Below are 20809 nucleotides of genomic sequence, written 5' to 3'. Positions count from 1 at the left end.
ACTGCGAACGGCTGAAAGCAAGGGGAAACTACAGCCGTAATTTTTCCCGAGGGCATGCAGCTTTGCTGTATAATTACATGATGATGGCGTCCTCTTGGGTAAAATATTCCGGAGGTAAAATAGTCCCCCATTCGGGTCTCCGGGCGGGGACTACTCAAGAGGACGTCGTTATCAGGAGAAAGATAACTGGCGTTCTACGGATCGGAGCGTGGAATGTCAGATCCCTTAATCGGGCAGGTAGGTTAGAAAATTTAAAAAGGGAAATGGATAGGTTGAAGTTAGATATAGTGGGAATTAGTGAAGTTCGGTGGCAGGAGGAACAAGACTTCTGGTCAGGTGACTACAGGGTTATAAACACAAAATCAAATAAGGGTAATGCAGGAGTAGATTTAATAATGAATAGGAAAATAGGAATGCGGGTAAGCTACTACAAACAGCATAGTGAACGCATTATTGTGGCCAAGATAGATACGAAGCCCATGCCTACTACAGTAGTACAAGTTTATATGCCAACTAGCTCTGCAGATGACGAAGAAATTGAAGAAATGTATGATGAAATAAAAGAAATTATTCAGATTGTGAAGGGAGACGAAAATTTAATAGTCATGGGTGACTGGAATTCGAGTGTAGGAAAAGGGAGAGAAGGAAACATAGTAGGTGAATATGGATTGGGGGACAGAAATGAAAGAGGAAGCCGCCTGGTCGAATTTTCCACAGAGCACAACATAATCATAACTAACACTTGGTTTAAGAATCATGAAAGAAGGTTGTATACATGGAAGAACCCTGGAGATACTAAAAGGTTTCAGATAGATTATATAATGGTAAGACAGAGATTTAGGAACCAGGTTTTAAATTGTAAGACATTTCCAGGGGCAGATGTGGACTCTGACCACAATCTATTGGTTATGACCTGTAGATTAAAACCGAAGAAACTGCAAAAAGGTGGGAATTTAAGGAGATGGGACCTGGATAAACTAAAAGAACCAGAGGTTGTACAGAGATTCAGGGAGAGCATAAGGGAGCAATTGACAGGAATGGGGGAAATAAATACAGTAGAAGAAGAATGGGTAGCTTTGAGGGATGAAGTAGTGAAGGCAGCAGAGGATCAAGTAGGTAAAAAGACGAGGGCTAGTAGAAATCCTTGGGTAACAGAAGAAATATTGAATTTAATTGATGAAAGGAGAAAATATAAAAATGCAGTAAGTGAAACAGGCAAAAAGGAATACAAACGTCTCAAAAATGAGATCGACAGGAAGTGCAAAATGGCTAAGCAGGGATGGCTAGAGGACAAATGTAAGGATGTAGAGGCCTATCTCACTAGGGGTAAGATAGATACCGCTTACAGGAAAATTAAAGAGACCTTTGGAGATAAGAGAACAACTTGTATGAATATCAAGAGCTCAGATGGAAACCCAGTTCTAAGCAAAGAAGGGAAAGCAGAAAGGTGGAAGGAGTATACAGAGGGTCTATACAAGGGCGATGTACTTGAGGACAATATTATGGAAATGGAAGAGGATGTAGATGAAGATGAAATGGGAGATATGATACTGCAAGAAGAGTTTGACAGAGCACTGAAAGACCTGAGTCGAAACAAGGCCCCCGGAGTAGACAATATGACATTGGAACTACTAACGGCCGTGGGAGAGCCAGTCCTGACAAAACTCTACCATCTGGTGAGCAAGATGTATGAAACAGGCGAAATACCCTCAGACTTCAAGAAGAATATAATAATTCCAATCCCAAAGAAAGCAGGTGTTGACAGATGTGAAAATTACCGAACTATCAGCTTAATAAGTCACAGCTGCAAAATACTAACACGAATTCTTTACAGACGAATGGAAAAACTAGTAGAAGCCAACCTCGGGGAAGATCAGTTTGGATTCCGTAGAAATGTTGGAACACGTGAGGCAATCTGACCTTACGACTTATCTTAGAAGAAAGATTAAGGAAAGGCAAACCTACGTTTCTAGCATTTGTAGACTTAGAGAAAGCTTTTGACAATGTTGACTGGAATACTCTCTTTCAAATTCTAAAGGTGGCAGGGGTAAAATACAGGGAGCGAAAGGCTATTTACAATTTGTACAGAAACCAGATGGCAGTTATAAGAGTCGAGGGACATGAAAGGGAAGCAGTGGTTGGGAAGGGAGTAAGACAGGGTTGTAGCCACTCCCCGATGTTGTTCAATCTGTATATTGAGCAAGCAGTAAAAGAAACAAAAAAAAAATTCGGAGTAGGTATTAAAATCCATGGAGAAGAAATAAAAACTTTGAGGTTCGCCGATGACATTGTAATTCTGTCAGAGACAGCAAAGGACTTGCAAGAGCAGTTGAATGGAATGGACAGTGTCTTGAAAGGAGGATATAAGATGAACATCAACAAAAGCAAAACGAGGATAATGGAATGTAGTCGAATTAAGTCGGGTGATGCTGAGGGAATTAGATTAGGAAATGAGGCACTTAAAGTAGTAAAGGAGTTTTGCTATTTGGGGAGCAAAATAACTGATGATGGTCGAAGTAGAGAGGATATAAAATGTAGACTGGCAATGGCAAGGAAAGCGTTTCAGAAGAAGAGAAATTTGTTAACATCCAGTATTGATTTAAGTGTCAGGAAGTCATTTCTGAAAGTATTCGTATGGAGTGTAGCCATGTATGGAAGTGAAACATGGACGATAAATAGTTTGGACAAGAAGAGAATAGAAGCTTTCGAAATGTGGTGCTACAGAAGAATGCTGAAGATTAGATGGGTAGATCACATAACTAATGAGGAAGTATTGAATAGGATTGGGGAGAAGAGATGTTTGTGGCACAACTTGACCAGAAGAAGGGATCGGTTGGTAGGACATGTTCTGAGGCATCAAGGGATCACCAATTTAGTATTGGAGGGCAGCGTGGAGGGTAAAAATCGTAGAGGGAGACCAAGAGATGAATGGACTAAGCAGATTCAGAAGGATGCAGGTTGCAGTAGGTACTGGGAGATGAAAAAGCTTGCACAGGATAGAGTAGCATGGAGAGCTGCATCAAACCAGTCTCAGGACTGAAGACCACAACAACAACAGCCCTCTTAGACATATTGTAGATTCAGGTACATCTTCTGAAGAAGGCTCAATTACTTGGGCTGAAACCTAGGTAAAGGTTGGTTTCATTACCGCAATCGAGGCTGATAGTTTATTATATACTGAATTCAGACAATTCTGTGAGGCAAACAGCATCTAGTATGTCTGAGTGGTACCTTTCATCAGGAATCTAATGGTCTTGCTGAGCGTTTGGTATGGTCTTTTAAGATGCAAATGGCTGAGCTACAGCAATATCACAATAGAGTATATGCTTGGATACTCTTTCTCTCAACCTAGCACATCGAGCCCCAACACAGTAACAGCCCCTGTCTGGAATTATCCTCATCGCACCCAATTTTCCATCATTGAGCCAATCGCCTATGGTGATCCACCACCAGCTGGACAAGCACATCGCTGCCAGCTGAGTTATGAAGCGTTTGCTGCTGTGTCCTCTCTGGTCTAAATGGTGGTGGGTCCAAGTCCAGATTACCTGACTTTTGAGCTACTCGACCATAGATATCCAGATGTACTGTCAGGCATGGGTCCAGAAACATAACAACCACCTCCATTCTCTTTGGATACGGACTTATCCAATGATGGTACTGCCACATTTTGTTTTTCAGAGATGCTCCATCGATGTCAGGATCCTGGCAAGCTGCAGCTTCCGCAGCTGGAGCCCCTCATCCTCAAGACCATAATTCCCAAGGCTACCACAGGCCACATTCCAATGGACGTCTGCTACATCTCCTGGGACATCTCAGCCATTGGATACACTTGTGTATCATGGAGATGGCTCCACCATCTATCACCAGGTGGGAGGTGTGTGGGGAAGAGATGCACTATCCCAAAATTTCAGCTATATTGCAACACAGCCAACACTCATGGTTTACCACATCAGCAGACACCAACTTCTGGTGAACAATAACACCGGCCAACGTGCACCACCAGTAAGTAATAACACCGGCAAGTATCCACCTATGCTAAATAACATCTGCCAGCAGGCCTGCAGAAATCTCACCGTGCCATCATCGCCATCCAGAGTGCTTGCACTGCAACCAACGCCACTACAGTCACTGGACTTTTTCTCTATGCTGATCACACGTCCATTTGAGTACAGGACAGGTAACTTTTCACCCAATAATTGCTTAATTGACCACTCAGCACCTAGCCAGTCAATTCCCATTGCCGAGCGGTCCCAGACAGTCCAGCTCCAGTATGCTCTGATAACAGCCAAGCTATCTATACAGCAGAAACCATTGTTCTCACCATCGACCACTGCCTCATTGGACTCTGCCGCTAATGGACAGTTAACTTCCAGTCAGACATAGTCTCTCCGCGAGGAACTTCCTAGCCAGGCCTCGTCTCAGTGATAAACTTTCTAGTTGACTTAGTCTATCAGTGACTAATTCACTATTCCTTCTGACTAGACTGAAATCTTGAACTTCTTCTTTCCTCTTTTGAACACTGATTGAGAAGGTTAATTCCTTAAGTAAATTATTTTTAGTAGTGTGGACTTGCATCTAACTAACGGCTGCATTGTGATTAATTGTAACCACAGTGACTTAAATAAAGATGTTTGTTATATTTTGCCGTCTATATGTATCGGTTAACAAATATTGTTCTGTCTCAGTCACAACACCCACTGATCCACCGACCCACCACATCAAAAAAATGGTTCAAATGGCTCTGAGCACTATGGGACTTAACATCTGCGGTCATCAGTCCCCTAGAACTTAGAACTACTTAAACCTAACTAACCTAAGGACATCACACACATCCATGCCCGAGGCAGGATTCGAACCTGCGACCGTAGCAGTCGCGCGGTTCCGGACTGAGCGCCTAGAACCGCTAGACCACCGCGGCCGGCCCCACCACATCACCACATACACATGCACGCGAGCAAACACACACATACACACACACACACACACACACACACACACACACACACACACACACACATGCCGGCCGAAGTGGCCGAGCGGTTCTAGGCGCTACAGTCTGGAACCGCGCGACCACTACGGTCGCAGGTTCGAATCCTGCCTCGGGCATGGATGTGTGTGATGTCCTTAGGTTAGTTAGGTTTAAGTGGTTCTAAGTTCTAGGGGACTGATGACCTCAGAAGTTAAGTCCCATAGTGCTCAGAGCCATTTGACCCACACACACATCTATTCAAAATCTTCCCTGTGGATAAAATTACTTGCTAAGCAAAAGTGATTTTATTGTCTGTCAGTACACTCAGTTCATTAGAGATATTCTTACGTCTGCATAATTTGTTCCCTTTTTGTGCCAAACTCCGGCTGTATTCTGGAACCGCTGTTTAAATAGCTCTCTACAAGATGTTTGAGGATGCACGCCAACACATACTCCGGACTTCTTTATTCAACGAATGCTTTCGTTTAAGAGCACTATTGACACATAATGTTATTATGCGTGCTATCGGGCAATCAGTAAAAGTATACAACGTAAGGTAACTTCATTAAATCGGCTGTTATTCAGTGAATATGCAGTTCTATATTTAAGCTGTAAGGAGATTTAAATATTTATTTCCAGTTGAAGTTTCCATTAATAATTAGGGCCAGAAATATAGTGACGTCAGAACTACATCCCACCTTGTACATAATTTTATTAATTGTGTTTTTCCAAATTAAATAATAACCACTTTTCACTAATCCAGTCCGATAAATATTTCGCAGACCTGACTATGAAGTTTTCAAGATAACGAAAGAAATTTATTTTCACATTTTTGTAAGATAGGCGATCATGTACAGGAAACAATAGGAGAATGAATCTAGTGTTAAACCTCTGTGCTCACTGAATGATGGATCTTCTTTACATGAATCGCTGTATCCTGCTAGTTAAATATGCAGTAAATAAATTATTACTTGTGCCGTAGTATATAATGTAGAAAGTCTTTAGTTTAATGTCACTGTGGATTGTAATCATTATGGACTACGGGTAAGTTGTGCAAGAATAGTCATCTGAGGGAACAGGGAAGCATTGTAACCCTGCATCTGAATGGCTGACGAACATTTGAATTCTTCAATTTCCATATGCGTATTCAGTTGCATACAATTTCAGTTTCTCTATAAGAATGTTGCTATTTGCATAGTCAAACGTCTTAGACCGATCACAAAGAATGTTGCATTTTGACAGACGATGCTGTTAAATGTACACTTATATCAAATGTTGTGATCTACAATATTCGGCCGGCCGTTGTGACCGAGCGGTTCTAGGTGCTTCAGCCTGCAACCGTGCGACCGCTACGGTCGCAGGTTTGAATCCTGCCTCGGGCATGGATTTGTGTGATGGCCTTAGGTTAGTTAGGTTTAAGTAGTTCTAAGTTATAGGGGACTGATGACCTCAGATGTTAAGTCCCATAGTGCTCAGAGCCATTTGAACCATTTTACAATATTCGTTGCAAATACACTTGACATGGTCACTGCGTGTTAAGCAGAGCACGGGAAGTGTAGTAGAGATAAAACCACAGCTGCAGTGACTGAAGGAAGTTCTGTTTTGATAACAGCGTGTATGTCAAGCTGGGAAGAAAACATCTTACTCTGTTTCTTTTTAAAATTATTGAGCACACTTCCTTGTCACGCTATTTTTGCATATCTTCAGACGGTACTTCAGCACAGTTTGAACAAAAGCTAAAAGCGGAGGCCGTACACAACCAGTGTAGAAATTCAACGCAATAAATTGCATTGTTGTTGTGGTGGTGGTGGTGGCGGTCTTCAGTCCGGAGGCTGGTTTGATGCAGCTCTCCATGCTACTCTATCCTGTGCAAGCATCTTCATCTCCAAGCAACTACTGCTCCTTACATCCTTCTCAATCTGCTTAGTGTATTCATCTCTTGGTCTCCCTCTACGATTTTTATCCTAAACGCTGCCCTCCAATACTAACTTGGCGATCCCTTGATGCCTCAGAACATGTCTAACAACCAATCCCTTCTTCTAGTCAAGCTGTACTACAACTTTCTCTTCTCTACAATTCTATTCAGTACCTTCTCATTAGTTACGTGATCTACCCATCTAATCTGCGGAATTCTTGTGTAAACTATTTAATGTCCATGTTTCACATCCATACATGGTTACATTCCAAACAAATACTTTTAGAAAAGACTTCCTCACACTTACATCTATACTCGATATTAACAAATTTCTCTTCTTCAAAAATACTTTCCTTGCCATTGCTAGTGTACATTTGATATCCTCTCTACTTCGACCACCATCAGTTGTTTTGCTCACTAAATACTAAACTCATCTACTACTTTGTCTCATTTCCTAATTTAATACCATCACCTGATTTAATTCGACTATACTCCATTATCCTCGTTTTGCTTTTGTTGATGTTCATCTTATATCCCCCTATCAAGACACTGTCCATTCCGTTCACCTGCTGTTCCAGGGCCTTTGCTGTCTCTGACAGAATTACAATGTTGTCGGCAAACCTCAAAGTTTTTGTTTCTTCTGCATGGATTTTAATTCCTACTCCAAATTTTTCTTTTGTTTGCTTTACTGCTTGCTCAATATACAGATTGAATAAAATCGGGGACAGGCTACAACCCTGTCTTCCCCCCTTCTCAACCACTGCTTCCCTTTCATGTCCCTCGACTCGTATAACTGCAGTCTAGTTTCTGTAAAATTGTAAATAGCCTTTCGCTCCCTGTTCAAATGGTTCAAATGGCTCTGAGCACTATGGGACTTAACTTCTGAGGTCATCAGTCCCATAGAACTTAGAACTACTTAAACCTAACTAACCTAAGGACATCATTCACATCCATGCCCGAGGCAGGATTCGAACCTGCGACCGTAGCGGTCGCGCGGATTCAGACTATAGCGCCTAGAAACGCTCGGCCATTCCGGCCGGCTTCGCTCCCTGTATTTGACCCCTTCCACATTCAGAAGTTGAAAGAGAGTATTCTAGTCAACATTGTCAAAAGCTTTTTCTAAGTCTACAAACGCTAGAAACATAGGTTCGCTTTTCCTTAATCTAATATAGGTCGTAGGGTCAGTATTGCCTCATGTGTTCCAGCATTTCTATGGAATCCAAACTGATTATCCCTAAGGTCAGCTTCTACCAGTTTTTCTATTCGTTTGTGAAGAATTCGTGTCAGTATTTTGCAGCCGCGACCTATCAAACTGATAGTTCGGTAATTTTCACACCTGTCAGCACCTGCTTCCTTGGGGGATTGGAATTATTACATTCTTCTTGAAGTCTGAGGGTATTTGGCATGTCTCATACATCTTGCTCACCAGATGGTAGAGTTTGGTCAGGGTTGGCTCTTCCATGGCTATCAGTAGTTCTTATGGAAAGTTGTCTACTTCCGGGGCCTTGTTTCATCTTAGGTCTTTCAGTGCTCTGCCAAACTTTTCATACAGTACCATTTCATCTTCACTCACGTCCTCTTCCATTTTCATAATATTGCCCTCTATATACTCCTTCCATCTTTCTGCTTTCCCTTCTTTGCTTAGAACTGGTTTGAGACGTATGCATTACTTTTTGCCTGCTTCATTTACTGCATTTTTACATTTTTTCCTTTCATCATTTAAATTCAAGATCTCTTCTGTTAGCCAAGGATTTCTACAAGCCCTCGCCTTTTTACCTATTTGATGCTCTGTTGTCTTCACTATTTCATCTCTCAAAGCTACCCATTCTTCCTCTACTGTACTTATTTCCCCCATTCCTGTCAATTGTTCCCTTATGCTCTCCCTGAAACTCTGTACAACCTCTGGTTTAGTCAGTTTATCCAGGTCCCATGTCCTTAAATTCCCGCCTTTTTGCCGTTTCTTCAGTTTTAATCTACAGTTCATAACCAATAGATTACGGTCAGAGTCCACATCAACCCCTGGAAATGTCTTACAATTTGAAACCTGGTTCCCAAATCTCTGTCTTACCATTATATAATCTATCTGAAACCTTTCAGTGTCTCCAGGCCTCTTCCACATGTATACCTCCTTTCATGATAAACTGCATACACGAACCATATATGTATCTAAGATGTGTTTTCAGGGATACATATCGCAAGCATTACACTTGACAGGTGTGAATGTTGCTAATTTTAGGAAACAGATTCCCAAAGGATGCTGCCGACAAGCAACGTATTCGCTTTTACCACCAATTCGTCAATGTTCAAAAATGGTTCAAATGCTCTGAGCACTATGGGACCTAACTTCTGAGGTCATCAGTCCCCTGGAACTTAGAACTACGTAAACCTAACTAACCTAAGGACATCACACACATCCATGCCCGAGGCAGGATTCGAACCTGCGACTGTACCGGTCGCGCGGTTCCAGACTGTAACACCTAGAACCGCTCGGCCACTTCGCCCGGCTCGTCAATGTTACATTCTGTAAACAACAGCATAGATGTTGACATTACGTCCTGATAATCAAAGTGCTCGATGCATGCCTAGGTAAAAAGAATACGCGGGTTGTACTGAAATGACTTGGGCACACATCTAACACCTCTTGACAATGGCGATGAAGGGCTGCATTGGATAATAACAAATTTTTAAATTTCTGACGACAGCTCTGGTGGAGCATTGGTTTAACCATCAATAAGTTTGTAGGTGCTTTGGAACCCGATATAAAGAAAATATTATGTATCATTCTTAGCTATGAATTCCGAAACTGAATTGTGGTTCAGGCGTGGATCCAGGGTGCGGTTCTTTTGTCGTCTCCAACTTCCCTCCCCCTCCCGTCTATAAATATTACTTGCCGTTACTCAAGCTTTTAGCGTGCCACAGACGCCCAAGATTTTAATAATAATAATAATAACAATAAAATATATAAAGTATTTTATCATAATAATAATAAATATATTTTCTTCACATCAGTACGTAGTACATCGCCTTAGCGTAACATCCAAGAAATTGTACTTCAGAGGAACACAACATTTTAAAATCATTCCAGCCTTTCCATAATTATTTTCTTAGTGGAAGATCTTCCTGTTTCCGTCTTCGCTTACTCAACTTCGCTTAGTTTGTCACTTCTACCTGTGGATTTACAGCCCAGTAACATTGGTTGTTGACATTAGGTATGGTCAGACATGGAATGTGGGCCTTTACAGAATTCCTTGTCTTTTTCAAAACGATTAATTTCATGCTACTGTATGTTGTTGGGGGGGGGGGGGGGGGAGGGAGGGGGTCCAGACCTCCGTAATCCCACTCGCCCTCGATCCGCGACTGCAGCAGTTTCTGAAGTTCCGCCTTCAAGCTTTCCGTTTCGCTGACCTGACGCGGCGTTTTAGTTAGCGTGTACGCGGTTGGTGGACGTAGTCGGCGTGCATTATTTAGCGTAGTTCACCGTTTGACGGGTGTGTGTCGCTGGCAGGTGCGAGGTGCTGGTGCCGGCGCTGTGCCAGCTGATGGAGGGCGCGGCCGCGCTGGGCGTCGACACGTTCCAGCTGGGCATGGCGCACCGCGGCCGCCTCAACGTCATGGCCAACGTGTGCCGCGCGCCGCTCCACAAGCTCTTCGCGCTCTTCGTCAGCCTGCCGTTCGCCGACAGCGGCTCTGGCGACATCAAGTGGGTCTCCCCCATCTTCTCAGTACTCTTAGTAGGAGCCGTGTGGTCACCTACGTGAATTTGGCCAATCATCCCAGGTGTAAGCTTCGGTAGTTACTGACAAGAGCCTTGTTGTTCCTGGGCTCGATTTCCTTTTCATTTTTAGAAATTTGACTTTGATACCTTACTAAGAAATGCATGTATGTACGTACACTACCGGCCATTAAAATTGCTACACCACGAAGATGACGTGCTACAGACGCGACATTTAACCGACAGAAAGAAGATGCTGTGATATGCAAATGATTAGCTTTTCAGAGCAGTCACACAAGGTTGGCGCCGGTGGCGACACCTACAACGTGCTGACATGAGGAACGTTTCCAACCGATTTCTCACACACAAACAGCAGTTGACCGGCGTTCCATGGTGAAACGTTGTTGTGATGCCTCGTGTAAGGAGGAGAAATGCGTACCATCACGTTTCCGACTTTGATAAACGTCGGATTGTAGCATCGCGACAGTGCTGCTTGCGTTGGTCGAGATACAATGACTGTTAGCAGAATATGGAATTGGTGGGTTCATGAGGGTAATACGGAACGCCGTGCTGGATCCCAACGGCCTCGTATCACTAGCAGTAGAGATGACAGGCATCTTATCCGCATGGCTGTAACGGATCGTGAAGCCACGTCTCGATCCCTTAGTCAACATATGGAGACGTTTGCAAGACAACAACCATCTGCACGGACAGTTCGACGACGTTTGCAGCAGCATGGACTATCAGCTCGGAGATCATGGCTGCGGTTACCCTTGACGCTGCATCACAGACAGGAGCGCCTGCGATGGTGTACTCAACGACGAACCTGGGTGCACGAATGGCAAAACGTCATTTTTTCGGATGAATCCAGGTTCTGTTTACAGCATCACGATGGTCGCATCCGTGTTTGGCGACATCGCGGTGAACGAACATTGGAAGCGTGTTTTCGTCATCGCCATACTGGCGTATCACCTGGCGTGATGGTATGGGGTGCCATTGTTTACACGTCTCGGTCACCTCTTGTTCGCATTGACGGCACTTTGAACAGTGGACGTTACATTTCAGTTGTGCTACGACCCGTGGCTCTACCCTTCATTTGATCCCTGCGAAACCCTACATTTCAGCAGGATAACACACAACCGCATGTTGCAGGTCCTTTACGGGCCCTTCTGTATACAGGAAATGTTCGACTGCTGCCCTGGCCAGCGCATTCTCCAGGTCTCTCACCAATTGAAAATGCCTGGTCAATGGTGGCCGAGCAACTGGGTCGTCACAATAAGCCACTCACTACTGTTGATGAACTACGGTATCGTTTGAAGCTACATAGGCAGCTGTACCTGTATACGCCATCCAAGCTCTGTTTGACTCAATGCCCAGGCGTATAAAGGTCGTTATTACGGCCAGACGTGGTTGTTCTGGGTACTGATTTTTCAGGATCTATGCACCTAAATTGCTTGAAACTGTAATCACATATCAGTTCTAGTATAATATATTTGTCCAATGAATACCCGTTTATCATCTGCATTTCTTCTTGGTGTAGCAATTTTAATCGATAATAGTGTATATTGTATGTGTGTGTGTGTGTGTGTGTGTGTGTGTGTGTGTGTGTGTGTACCTTCCACATCTCCTCGTAAACCATTGGCCCGATTTCAACGAGACTTGGTAATCACATTCATTACTGTCAGGCAACAATCGCAGTAAGAACCGCCTACCTATCATAGTTCAGGAGATATTATGTCATATATCAAATCAATGAGATTCGTGAAAAACGGCCGCAAACCTACGCAAACGTATCGTAGTACGACACATAGTTCAAGAGTTATGATGTCATGAACACCGAGAAGCGTGAAACAACGCCGCATCATGCATGAAGTATTAATACATTTATTCTTTACTACTAAGAAACTCCTCTAGTCGAGTCAACTTAAGGAAATCCCCGACACATTTTTGACAACTTTCAGCTGTGAAGCGCAAATGGCTGTGGGCGAAAGCAATAGCCGTCAATAGCGCTATGAAGAGGCGTTGCCATAGAGACGTTTAGAAAATCGCGTTATAGACACTCAAAGCAGCTGCGCCAAGCGTACGGAAACTGTACGTTTCTAACTGAAAATTGGCAAAATGAATACCTGGGCAATGCTCAGTTTATACGCTAGTAAGAAAATAAAGTAAGTAATGTGTAGCACCAGTTGGAATATTAAGTCAATACGATTACAAAATTCAGTACACACCTACGAGACATTATAGGTGTTCGCTTGGATAGAGCGAGAGTCGACAGCTGTGTATTGTCTGTGCCGAGAAGAAATGTCAGGATGTGTAGCAAAATCGGTCGTGTGTATCTTTGAAGATTGAGGAGTATCTTGGACGCAAGGCTTCGCGAAATTCAAGGCTTTCTTTTTTTGCGACCTCGCCCTTCTTATCTTCGATTTGGATTAGTTATGACTATGTTGACACATTTCAGAACGAGAATAGACACAAGTGATAGATAATTGTATCCGCAAAGAAGCTCTCGCATACGAATGCTATGAAGAGGAACGTGTAGCCATTCCTCTTAAATGACAACTTTATGGTTGTGATAATTGACCAAAACATCGTCGAGGAGAACAGGAGACATCTCGAGACAACTCTCCCGTTACTGTAAAGTGTAGATCAAATAAAACGACGGCAGCTACTTCAGTCTAACGTCTTGTATCCATCGTCAACGTACGTTGCGAGGGCCAAGACTTTGTCGCAACAATTGCTACCAGCCTTGAGTTGTGGTTGGTTTCAGAGAAGAATATCCATAATGGAGAGGTTCAGACTACTTTCTTTGATCTTCTCAGATGACTTGAAGAGGCTGTACAATACAAAGTTTGGTCTGAAGTTCTTCAGAATGACGCCTGAATGCCAGATTTTAGGTTGGCTACCACTCTTTTCAGATTTTAGGGATATTTTCTGGTTTAATACAATTTATACAGTCTTGCTGGTCATCTTCTTTCTTGAGAGCCAGGATTTTCCCATATTCCGAGTGTACTCGATCAGAGCCGTCAGCTGTCCCCGGTATCAGTTGCAGACATAGAAGTACCTCTATTCCTACTGACTGTCTGCAGCAGCCCATTCACTTCAGTGGAAATCTTCTTGTCGCCTGTTCCCACCCAGAATTTCTATATCTGCTAAACGTTAATAGCCACTTTGATAGCGGCATCCATTGTGGATCTTCTTCCCAGTGACTACAGCAATCCCTACCTCCTATAACTGTAACTGGTTGTTGTTGTGTTCTTCACTCCTGAGACTGGTTCGATGCAGCTCTCCATACTACTCTATCCTATCTTCATCTCCCAGTACCTACTGCAACCTATATCCTTCTGGATCTGATTAGTGTATTCATCTCTTGGTCTCCCTCTACGATTTTTACCCTCCACGCTGCCCTCCAATGCTAAATTGGTGATCCCTTGATGCCTCAAAACATGTCCTACCAACCGGTCCCTTCTTCTTGTCAAGTTGTGCCACAAACTCCTCTTCTCCCCAATCCTATTCAGTACCTCCTCATTAGTTATATGATCTACCCATATAATCTTCAGCATTCTTCTGTAGCACCACATTTCGAAAGCTTCTATTTTCTTCTTGTCCAAACTGTTTATCGTCCATGTTTCATTTCCTCACATGGCTACACTCCATACAAATACTTTCAGAAACGACTTCCTGACGCTTAAATCTATACTCGATGTTAACAAATTTCTCTTGTTCAGAAACGCTTTCCTTGCCATTGCCAGTCTACATTTCATATCCTCTCTACTTCGACCGTCGTCAGTTATTTTGCTCCCCAAATAGCATAACTTCTTTACTACATTAGGCGTCTCATTTCCTAATCTAATTTCCTCAACATCACCCGACTTAATTCGACTACATTCCATTATCCTCGTTTTGCTTTTGTTGATGTTCAGCTTATATCCTCCTTTCAAGACACTATCCATTCCGTTCAACTGCTCTTCCAAGTCCTTTGCTGTCTCTGACAGAATTACAATGTCATCGGCGAACCTCAAAGTTTTTATTTCTTCTCCATGGATTTTAATACCTACTCCGAATTTTTCTTTTGTTTCCTTTACTGCTTGCTCAATATACAGATTGAATAACATTGGGGAGAGGCTAAAACCCTGTCTCACTCCCTTCCCCACCACTGCTTCCCTTTCGTGTCCCTTGACCCTTATAACTGCCATCTGGTTTCTGTACAAATTATAAATAGCCTTTCGCTGCCTGTATTTTACCCCTGCCACCTTCAGAATTTGAAAGAGAGTATTCCAGTTAACGTTGTCAAAAGCTTTCTCTAAGAGACGGGAAAAGCTTGGCGGAAACGAACTGACCAGTTGATAAAACGGATTCGGAGTGGTACCTGGCGTTTCCTCCAACCAGAAGATGGCAAATACGATGCCTAGTTCCTCTGTTGTGAATTTGTCACGAACTCAACAACTAAAATTTGAACAACCGTCTTTCTTGCGCGTGTGTCTGAGGGCACCAATCGCGAGGCCGCGTTTTAAGGAAGGAGGAGCAGACGGACGCCTTGCCAAAGTGGTGCCACAACGTTGCAAGGAGACTTAAACACAACGGCCCTTCCCAGGCCCTGATAGAAGAAGAAACCAAGATAACTCACCTGAATTTACCGATGTGTATGCCTTTGTAATTACACTCATTCATACAATTAAGTAGTCGCCATATTTAGGAAAGGTGAATAGATGTTCACGGGATGCCGAATATCAAGAGTAATAAGTGAATAAAAATCAATCACATAAGCTCCCAACGCAGTCTTTACCCGTGAGATGATAAAAAAATCTGAGAAAGCACAGATAGAGCGTCTTTTATGAGGCCTCTTGAAACACCAAACACTTGTATAGATGCTGTTTGTGGTCAAATACAGCAGCGCAACATGCAGGCTTGGCTGGAATTTGTATTTATGTTCAAGCGCGAATTTCTCGTGGTATTTTCATATTTTTGTCCAAGCCCTGTACTAGCCTATTGCCGAGCGTCGAGTGCAGTTTTGGCAAAGCGCGGGAAGTGTGACAGCGCTCTCGTCATTGTTCCGTGTCAAGGAGAAAAAGAAGAAGTCAAAAATGTACAACATCTGTGCAAAGTTTAGAAGTCCAGCTTCCATAAGCCACGTTCTTGAGAAGTGGAGGGGACCTATGCCGTCCCGACCGAATCGTGATATCAGCAGTCTGTTCCCTAGGCTAGCGGTTCGCGGATCACTTTAGGGATAATGATGGAGGTAACTGATAAGCGGATGGAATGACAGTAAACGCACAAAAGGGAGCTGAAGAACATTAATACGCCAGTGTGGACAGTTACTGTCGCGGCTGCTTTACGTTAAGCTTTGTTAGGCCACATAACGATATTACGAGCATTTCTGGTGAGGTTACTAGATGACTATGGTTTTGCATTGGCTACATGCAGCGAGCTCTTGTCGCCCCGCGTAGGGTATAATGCTCTGTGTCACAGCACCTACTCAGATATTTAACTTACCAGGAAAATACTTGGGCTCGAACAAACAGATCTGTATGAACGTTTGGTTACAGGACCATTATGTACCTCTGAACGTGCTGGTGGGTGTCGTTTTTCTGCAAAACTCTGCAGTCATGCTCTAGATATCACTGTAGATGTACTTGTAGGCGCCATACGCAATGCAGCAATCTTAACTATAAATGTAAATGCGGAATGTCAATAAAATGCTCCGAGCAATACGAATGACTGCAAAACGCACAGTGAAGAAATGCAAGTTGATCGCATGGCGTATTTGCACATTCTACACTCCTGGAAATTGAAATAAGAACACCGTGAATTCATTGTCCCAGGAAGGGGAAACTTTATTGACACATTCCTGGGGTCAGATACATCACATGATCACACTGACAGAACCACAGGCACATAGACACAGGCAACAGAGCATGCACAATGTCGGCACTAGTACAGTGTATATCCACCTTTCGCAGCAATGCAGGCTGCTATTCTCCCATGGAGACGATCGTAGAGATGCTGGATGTAGTCCTGTGGAACGGCTTGCCATGCCATTTCCACCTGGCGCCTCAGTTGGACCAGCGTTCGTGCTGGACGTGCAGACCGCGTGAGACGACGCTTCATCCAGTCCCAAACATGCTCAATGGGGGACAGATCCGGAGATCTTGCTGGCCAGGGTAGTTGACTTACACCTTCTAGAGCACGTTGGGTGGCACGGGATACATGCGGACGTGCATTGTCCTGTTGGAACAGCAAGTTCCCTTGCCGGTCTAGGAATGGTAGAACGATGGGTTCGATGACGGTTTGGATGTACCGTGCACTATTCAGTGTCCCCTCGACGATCACCAGTGGTGTACGGCCAGTGTAGGAGATCGCTCCCCACACCATGATGCCGGGTGTTGGCCCTGTGTGCCTCGGTCGTATGCAGTCCTGATTGTGGCGCTCACCTGCACGGCGCCAAACGCGCATACGACCATCATTGGCACCAAGGCAGAAGCGACTCTCATCGCTGAAGACGACACGTCTCCATTCGTCCCTCCATTCACGCCTGTCGCGACACCACTGGAGGCGGGCTGCACGATGTTGGGGCGTGAGCGGAAGACGGCCTAACGGTGTGCGGGACCGTAGCCCAGCTTCATGGAGACGGTTGCGAATGGTCCTCGCCGATACCTCAGGAGTAACAGTGTCCCTAATTTGCTGGGAAGTGGCGGTGCGGTCCCCTACGGCACTGCGTAGGATCCTACGGTCTTGGCGTGCATCCGTGCGTCGCTGCGGTCCGGTCCCAGGTCGACGGGCACGTGCACCTTCCGCCGACCACTGGCGACAACATCGATGTACTGTGGAGACCTCACGCCCCACGTGTTGAGCAATTCGGCGGTACGTCCACCCGGCCTCCCGCATGCCCACTATCGGCCCTCGCTCAAAGTCCCGTCAACTGCACATACGGTTCACGTCCACGCTGTCGCGGCATGCTACCAGTGTTAAAGACTGCGATGGAGCTCCGTATGCCACGGCAAACTGGCTGACACTGACGGCGGCGGTGCACAAATGCTGCGCAGCTAGCGCCATTCGACGGCCAACACCGCGGTTCCTGGTGTGTCCGCTATGCCGTGCGTGTGATCATTGCTTGTACAGCCCTCTCGCAGTGTCCGGAGCAAGTATGGTGGGTCTGACACACCGGTGTCAATGTGTTCTTTTTTCCATTTCCAGGAGTGTATAATATCAGTGTTAAACGCCACGTCAATGACACTTTTGAAGTTGCTCACTGGTTCACCAATATCGTAGCCAGCGTTCTACCACGCGTAACGAAGCATTGGTTGGTCTGTATACTCCCGCAGATAACTGATTGTGAATGACAGAATGCATATTCATGATAAAGAATCTGTCGTGCAATTTCGGCTGCATATTACTGGAACGTAGTTTAATGAAGTCTGTTATTCTCTTGGCATATATTTTATATTGCCTGAAGAAATACACATCCAGAGGTTGTGCATATTTTGTAGTTTTAGGCGGAATGATTTTTAAATCTACATGTTTTCCGCCAGATGCTTCCAGTAGTACTCGTTCATCCTTATGTCCAGACCAGGAGTCACAAAGTACTAATGACTTTCTCGACAAATGTGGATTCAAAACTGCCAGAAAAAACGTCTTCAGATGTTGTTTCGTCATCTTCCCACTCACACTTGCATCGACGACGACATTTGGAGGGCACCGCGCTTCTATTTCCCTTGACACGCGGGGTCCAGACTTTCCACTGGATTCTTGGAAGCAAATATAGAGTTTGTCTGCCAGTCGTCCGTCCACTGATATAGCAACGTCAATCGTGTAACTATGTGTTGCACAGTTAACTGATTGCAACATCGCGACAGTGTTTCTCTCCCCTTTCATGGATAGTGTTCTGTGACAAGAAAGTTCATAGTTGAACTGACTCTGATCACAATTCCATATCGATGTTTTCTCTCGTGATATGCTCATTGACGTCAGCAACAAACGTTTGAGCTCTTTCAATCAGCTCTTCTTCGTCTTCCTTATCTTTTCGTGCTTGGAGCACAGTGATACGGCGTGATGTTATCCTAAACTCCTTTTTCAAATTAGTAATAAATCCCAGTGAAGATGTAAAGTTTGTACACCCGAGATTTCTGGCTATGTCCAATGCCCAATGTTGTAAATGCCAATAATGAACGGCGGAACCACATTCTCGCGCTTCATCGAATTTCGCCATTACACGCTCCTTGATGGTCTTGAACAGCAGTGTGCGCTTTTCTTTGAAAACTGTATTTCCTTCTCTTTTCTTTGCCACGTAATCCAGTATGTTTTTAATATTGCTTTTAGACTTTAGTGTAGGGTATCTTTTCAGAAGCTTGTCGTGTGTGTCGAAACCTCTTACGTAATAATCATCGTACATGTTCTCCAGTCTGTTGTCATCAAACGCCGTGATGATACTTGCAACTTAATACTTGCAATTTTAACCTTCTTCTTGGGAGACGGTTGGTATTCACTGTCACTGCTTCCATCGCCTCTTCCCGCACTTGCCGTAACACTACCGTTTGCAATGACTTGTTCGTCATTATCGTCCCTATCATCATTATGTGTTTTTGTTACAACAGTATCTGTTTCTAACTTCTGCTCATATTTCTGCACTATAATAGATACCAGAAAACATGCGAATGATTCGTCTTCTACACCAATACCATCTTCACGAAGAAGGGTTCTTCGTAACTTCATCTCAACCAATCGCAATACATTAGCAGGATTGATTACCAATCGCCGAGCCATCTGACGCTTCAATACACAAATAATGTCACAAAACGCAACTTCAGAGGCACACTGCACCGTCCGTACTGGTCCCGACTGGCGTACCGGCAGGTCAGTGTGCAATGCGGCATGGCATACGCAGAGGCCTCTAACGGACGACTGCAGAGTTTTGCAGATGCGGGAGTATCACTAGTGCAATAAGAAACCTTTACATTATTTCTCACACGATTTTGGTGTATTTGTGTTTGTTCGAGCCTAAGTACTTTCCTGGTTAGAAGCAGCGTAAATTCAAATGTTACAGCTATAACGCAGTATAGCCGTTATCAGATGACTGATCGTAACAGTGAGACCTGGATTGCAGTTGACATTTCTTAACATCGAGAAAGCCTTCTGCAAGTCGTCGTCAGAGGAACAGAAGCGTTTGCAGTTGAGTTATGTGCGATCTCACGATTAAATTGTACATGCCACTTTGTTTGCAGCGTACTTGTTCCCGGCGAGGAAATCACACTGAGGCGCTGCGGTGTGCGGCAGGTACCACCTGGGCACGCACCAGCAGTTCGAGAGCGCGAGCACCGGCCGGCCGATCCGCGTCGCGCTGCTGGCCAACCCTTCGCACCTGGAGGCGGTCTGCGCCGTTGTCATGGGCCGCACGCGCGCGCTGCAGCGCCTCAGCGACCGCGACCCTGGCAAGGTGCGTCACCGCCCTGCCAACAAGAGACCGCACTTTTCACGCAACAGCTGACGCTACTTTCACGCTTCAGGTCTAGGCTAGGCGCAAATTGAGACGCGTATAGCACGTGTGACGTGAGGCGACACTACAGCGCGACGCGCACGTGCCACACGAGCCGCGCGGGTCCAGCGCATATTGCGACGCGTTCACCAAACTTCGCACGCGCCGACTGGCGACGCTCTGCACTGACAGAACCGAAGCGCGCGCAACCTGTTACCTTTCTCAAACGATTTTACAGGAACTATTCACTGAAAATATATGATTTGTGCCTTACTTGTAGCGTTATATGTCATCTTCGTGACGAAGTGCCCATCACCTCGCTAATGACCATTCTTTTTGTGATGTGCATATTGAAGTAAGACACTACGCAAAACTCAAAAAGTTTGCAACGAAAATTAGGGTCGCTATGATTTTGCGTTTGGTGCGTACTACACCATATGTTGCTGCGTATGAAAATTAGCTTACATGCTGAATTTTTGTTTAGACTTGGGAGGAGGTCTCTATATGCCTCCGATCTCGAGAAAATGGATCTCATGTAGCGCGCTCACTTCCGATCTCACGCCGGCGAGAATGAAATACTCGCATCTCTCATATGTCCTAAACCGCTCGAGACATCGAAACGAAAGATTGGCGAATGATAGCACACAAGGAGGAGAGTGTTTTGCCAATTCTTAAACACACGGAACATTCTTATCTATGGCGATATATCAGCACTTATACTTCCCTTTTTAGTTATTTCACTCCAGT

General features: G+C 44.5%; 1 protein-coding gene across 1 annotated transcript in view; it reads left to right on the top strand.

Annotated features, from left to right (window-relative positions):
- Positions 1-20809, top strand: part of LOC124545457 (2-oxoglutarate dehydrogenase, mitochondrial-like) — a 162509-nt gene that overhangs the window by 23864 nt on the left and 117836 nt on the right. Inside the window, exons 5-6 of the mRNA XM_047124423.1 lie at positions 10390-10584; positions 19864-20023. Coding sequence (XP_046980379.1) covers positions 10390-10584; positions 19864-20023 — 355 coding nt within the window. The remainder of the gene's footprint in view (positions 1-10389; positions 10585-19863; positions 20024-20809) is intronic.

Source organism: Schistocerca americana, chromosome 1 (assembly GCF_021461395.2).
Source record: "Schistocerca americana isolate TAMUIC-IGC-003095 chromosome 1, iqSchAmer2.1, whole genome shotgun sequence".
Lineage (NCBI taxonomy): Eukaryota > Metazoa > Arthropoda > Insecta > Orthoptera > Acrididae > Schistocerca > Schistocerca americana.
Note: the sequence above shows the minus strand (reverse complement) of the source record. Positions and strands in the feature narration are given on the sequence as shown.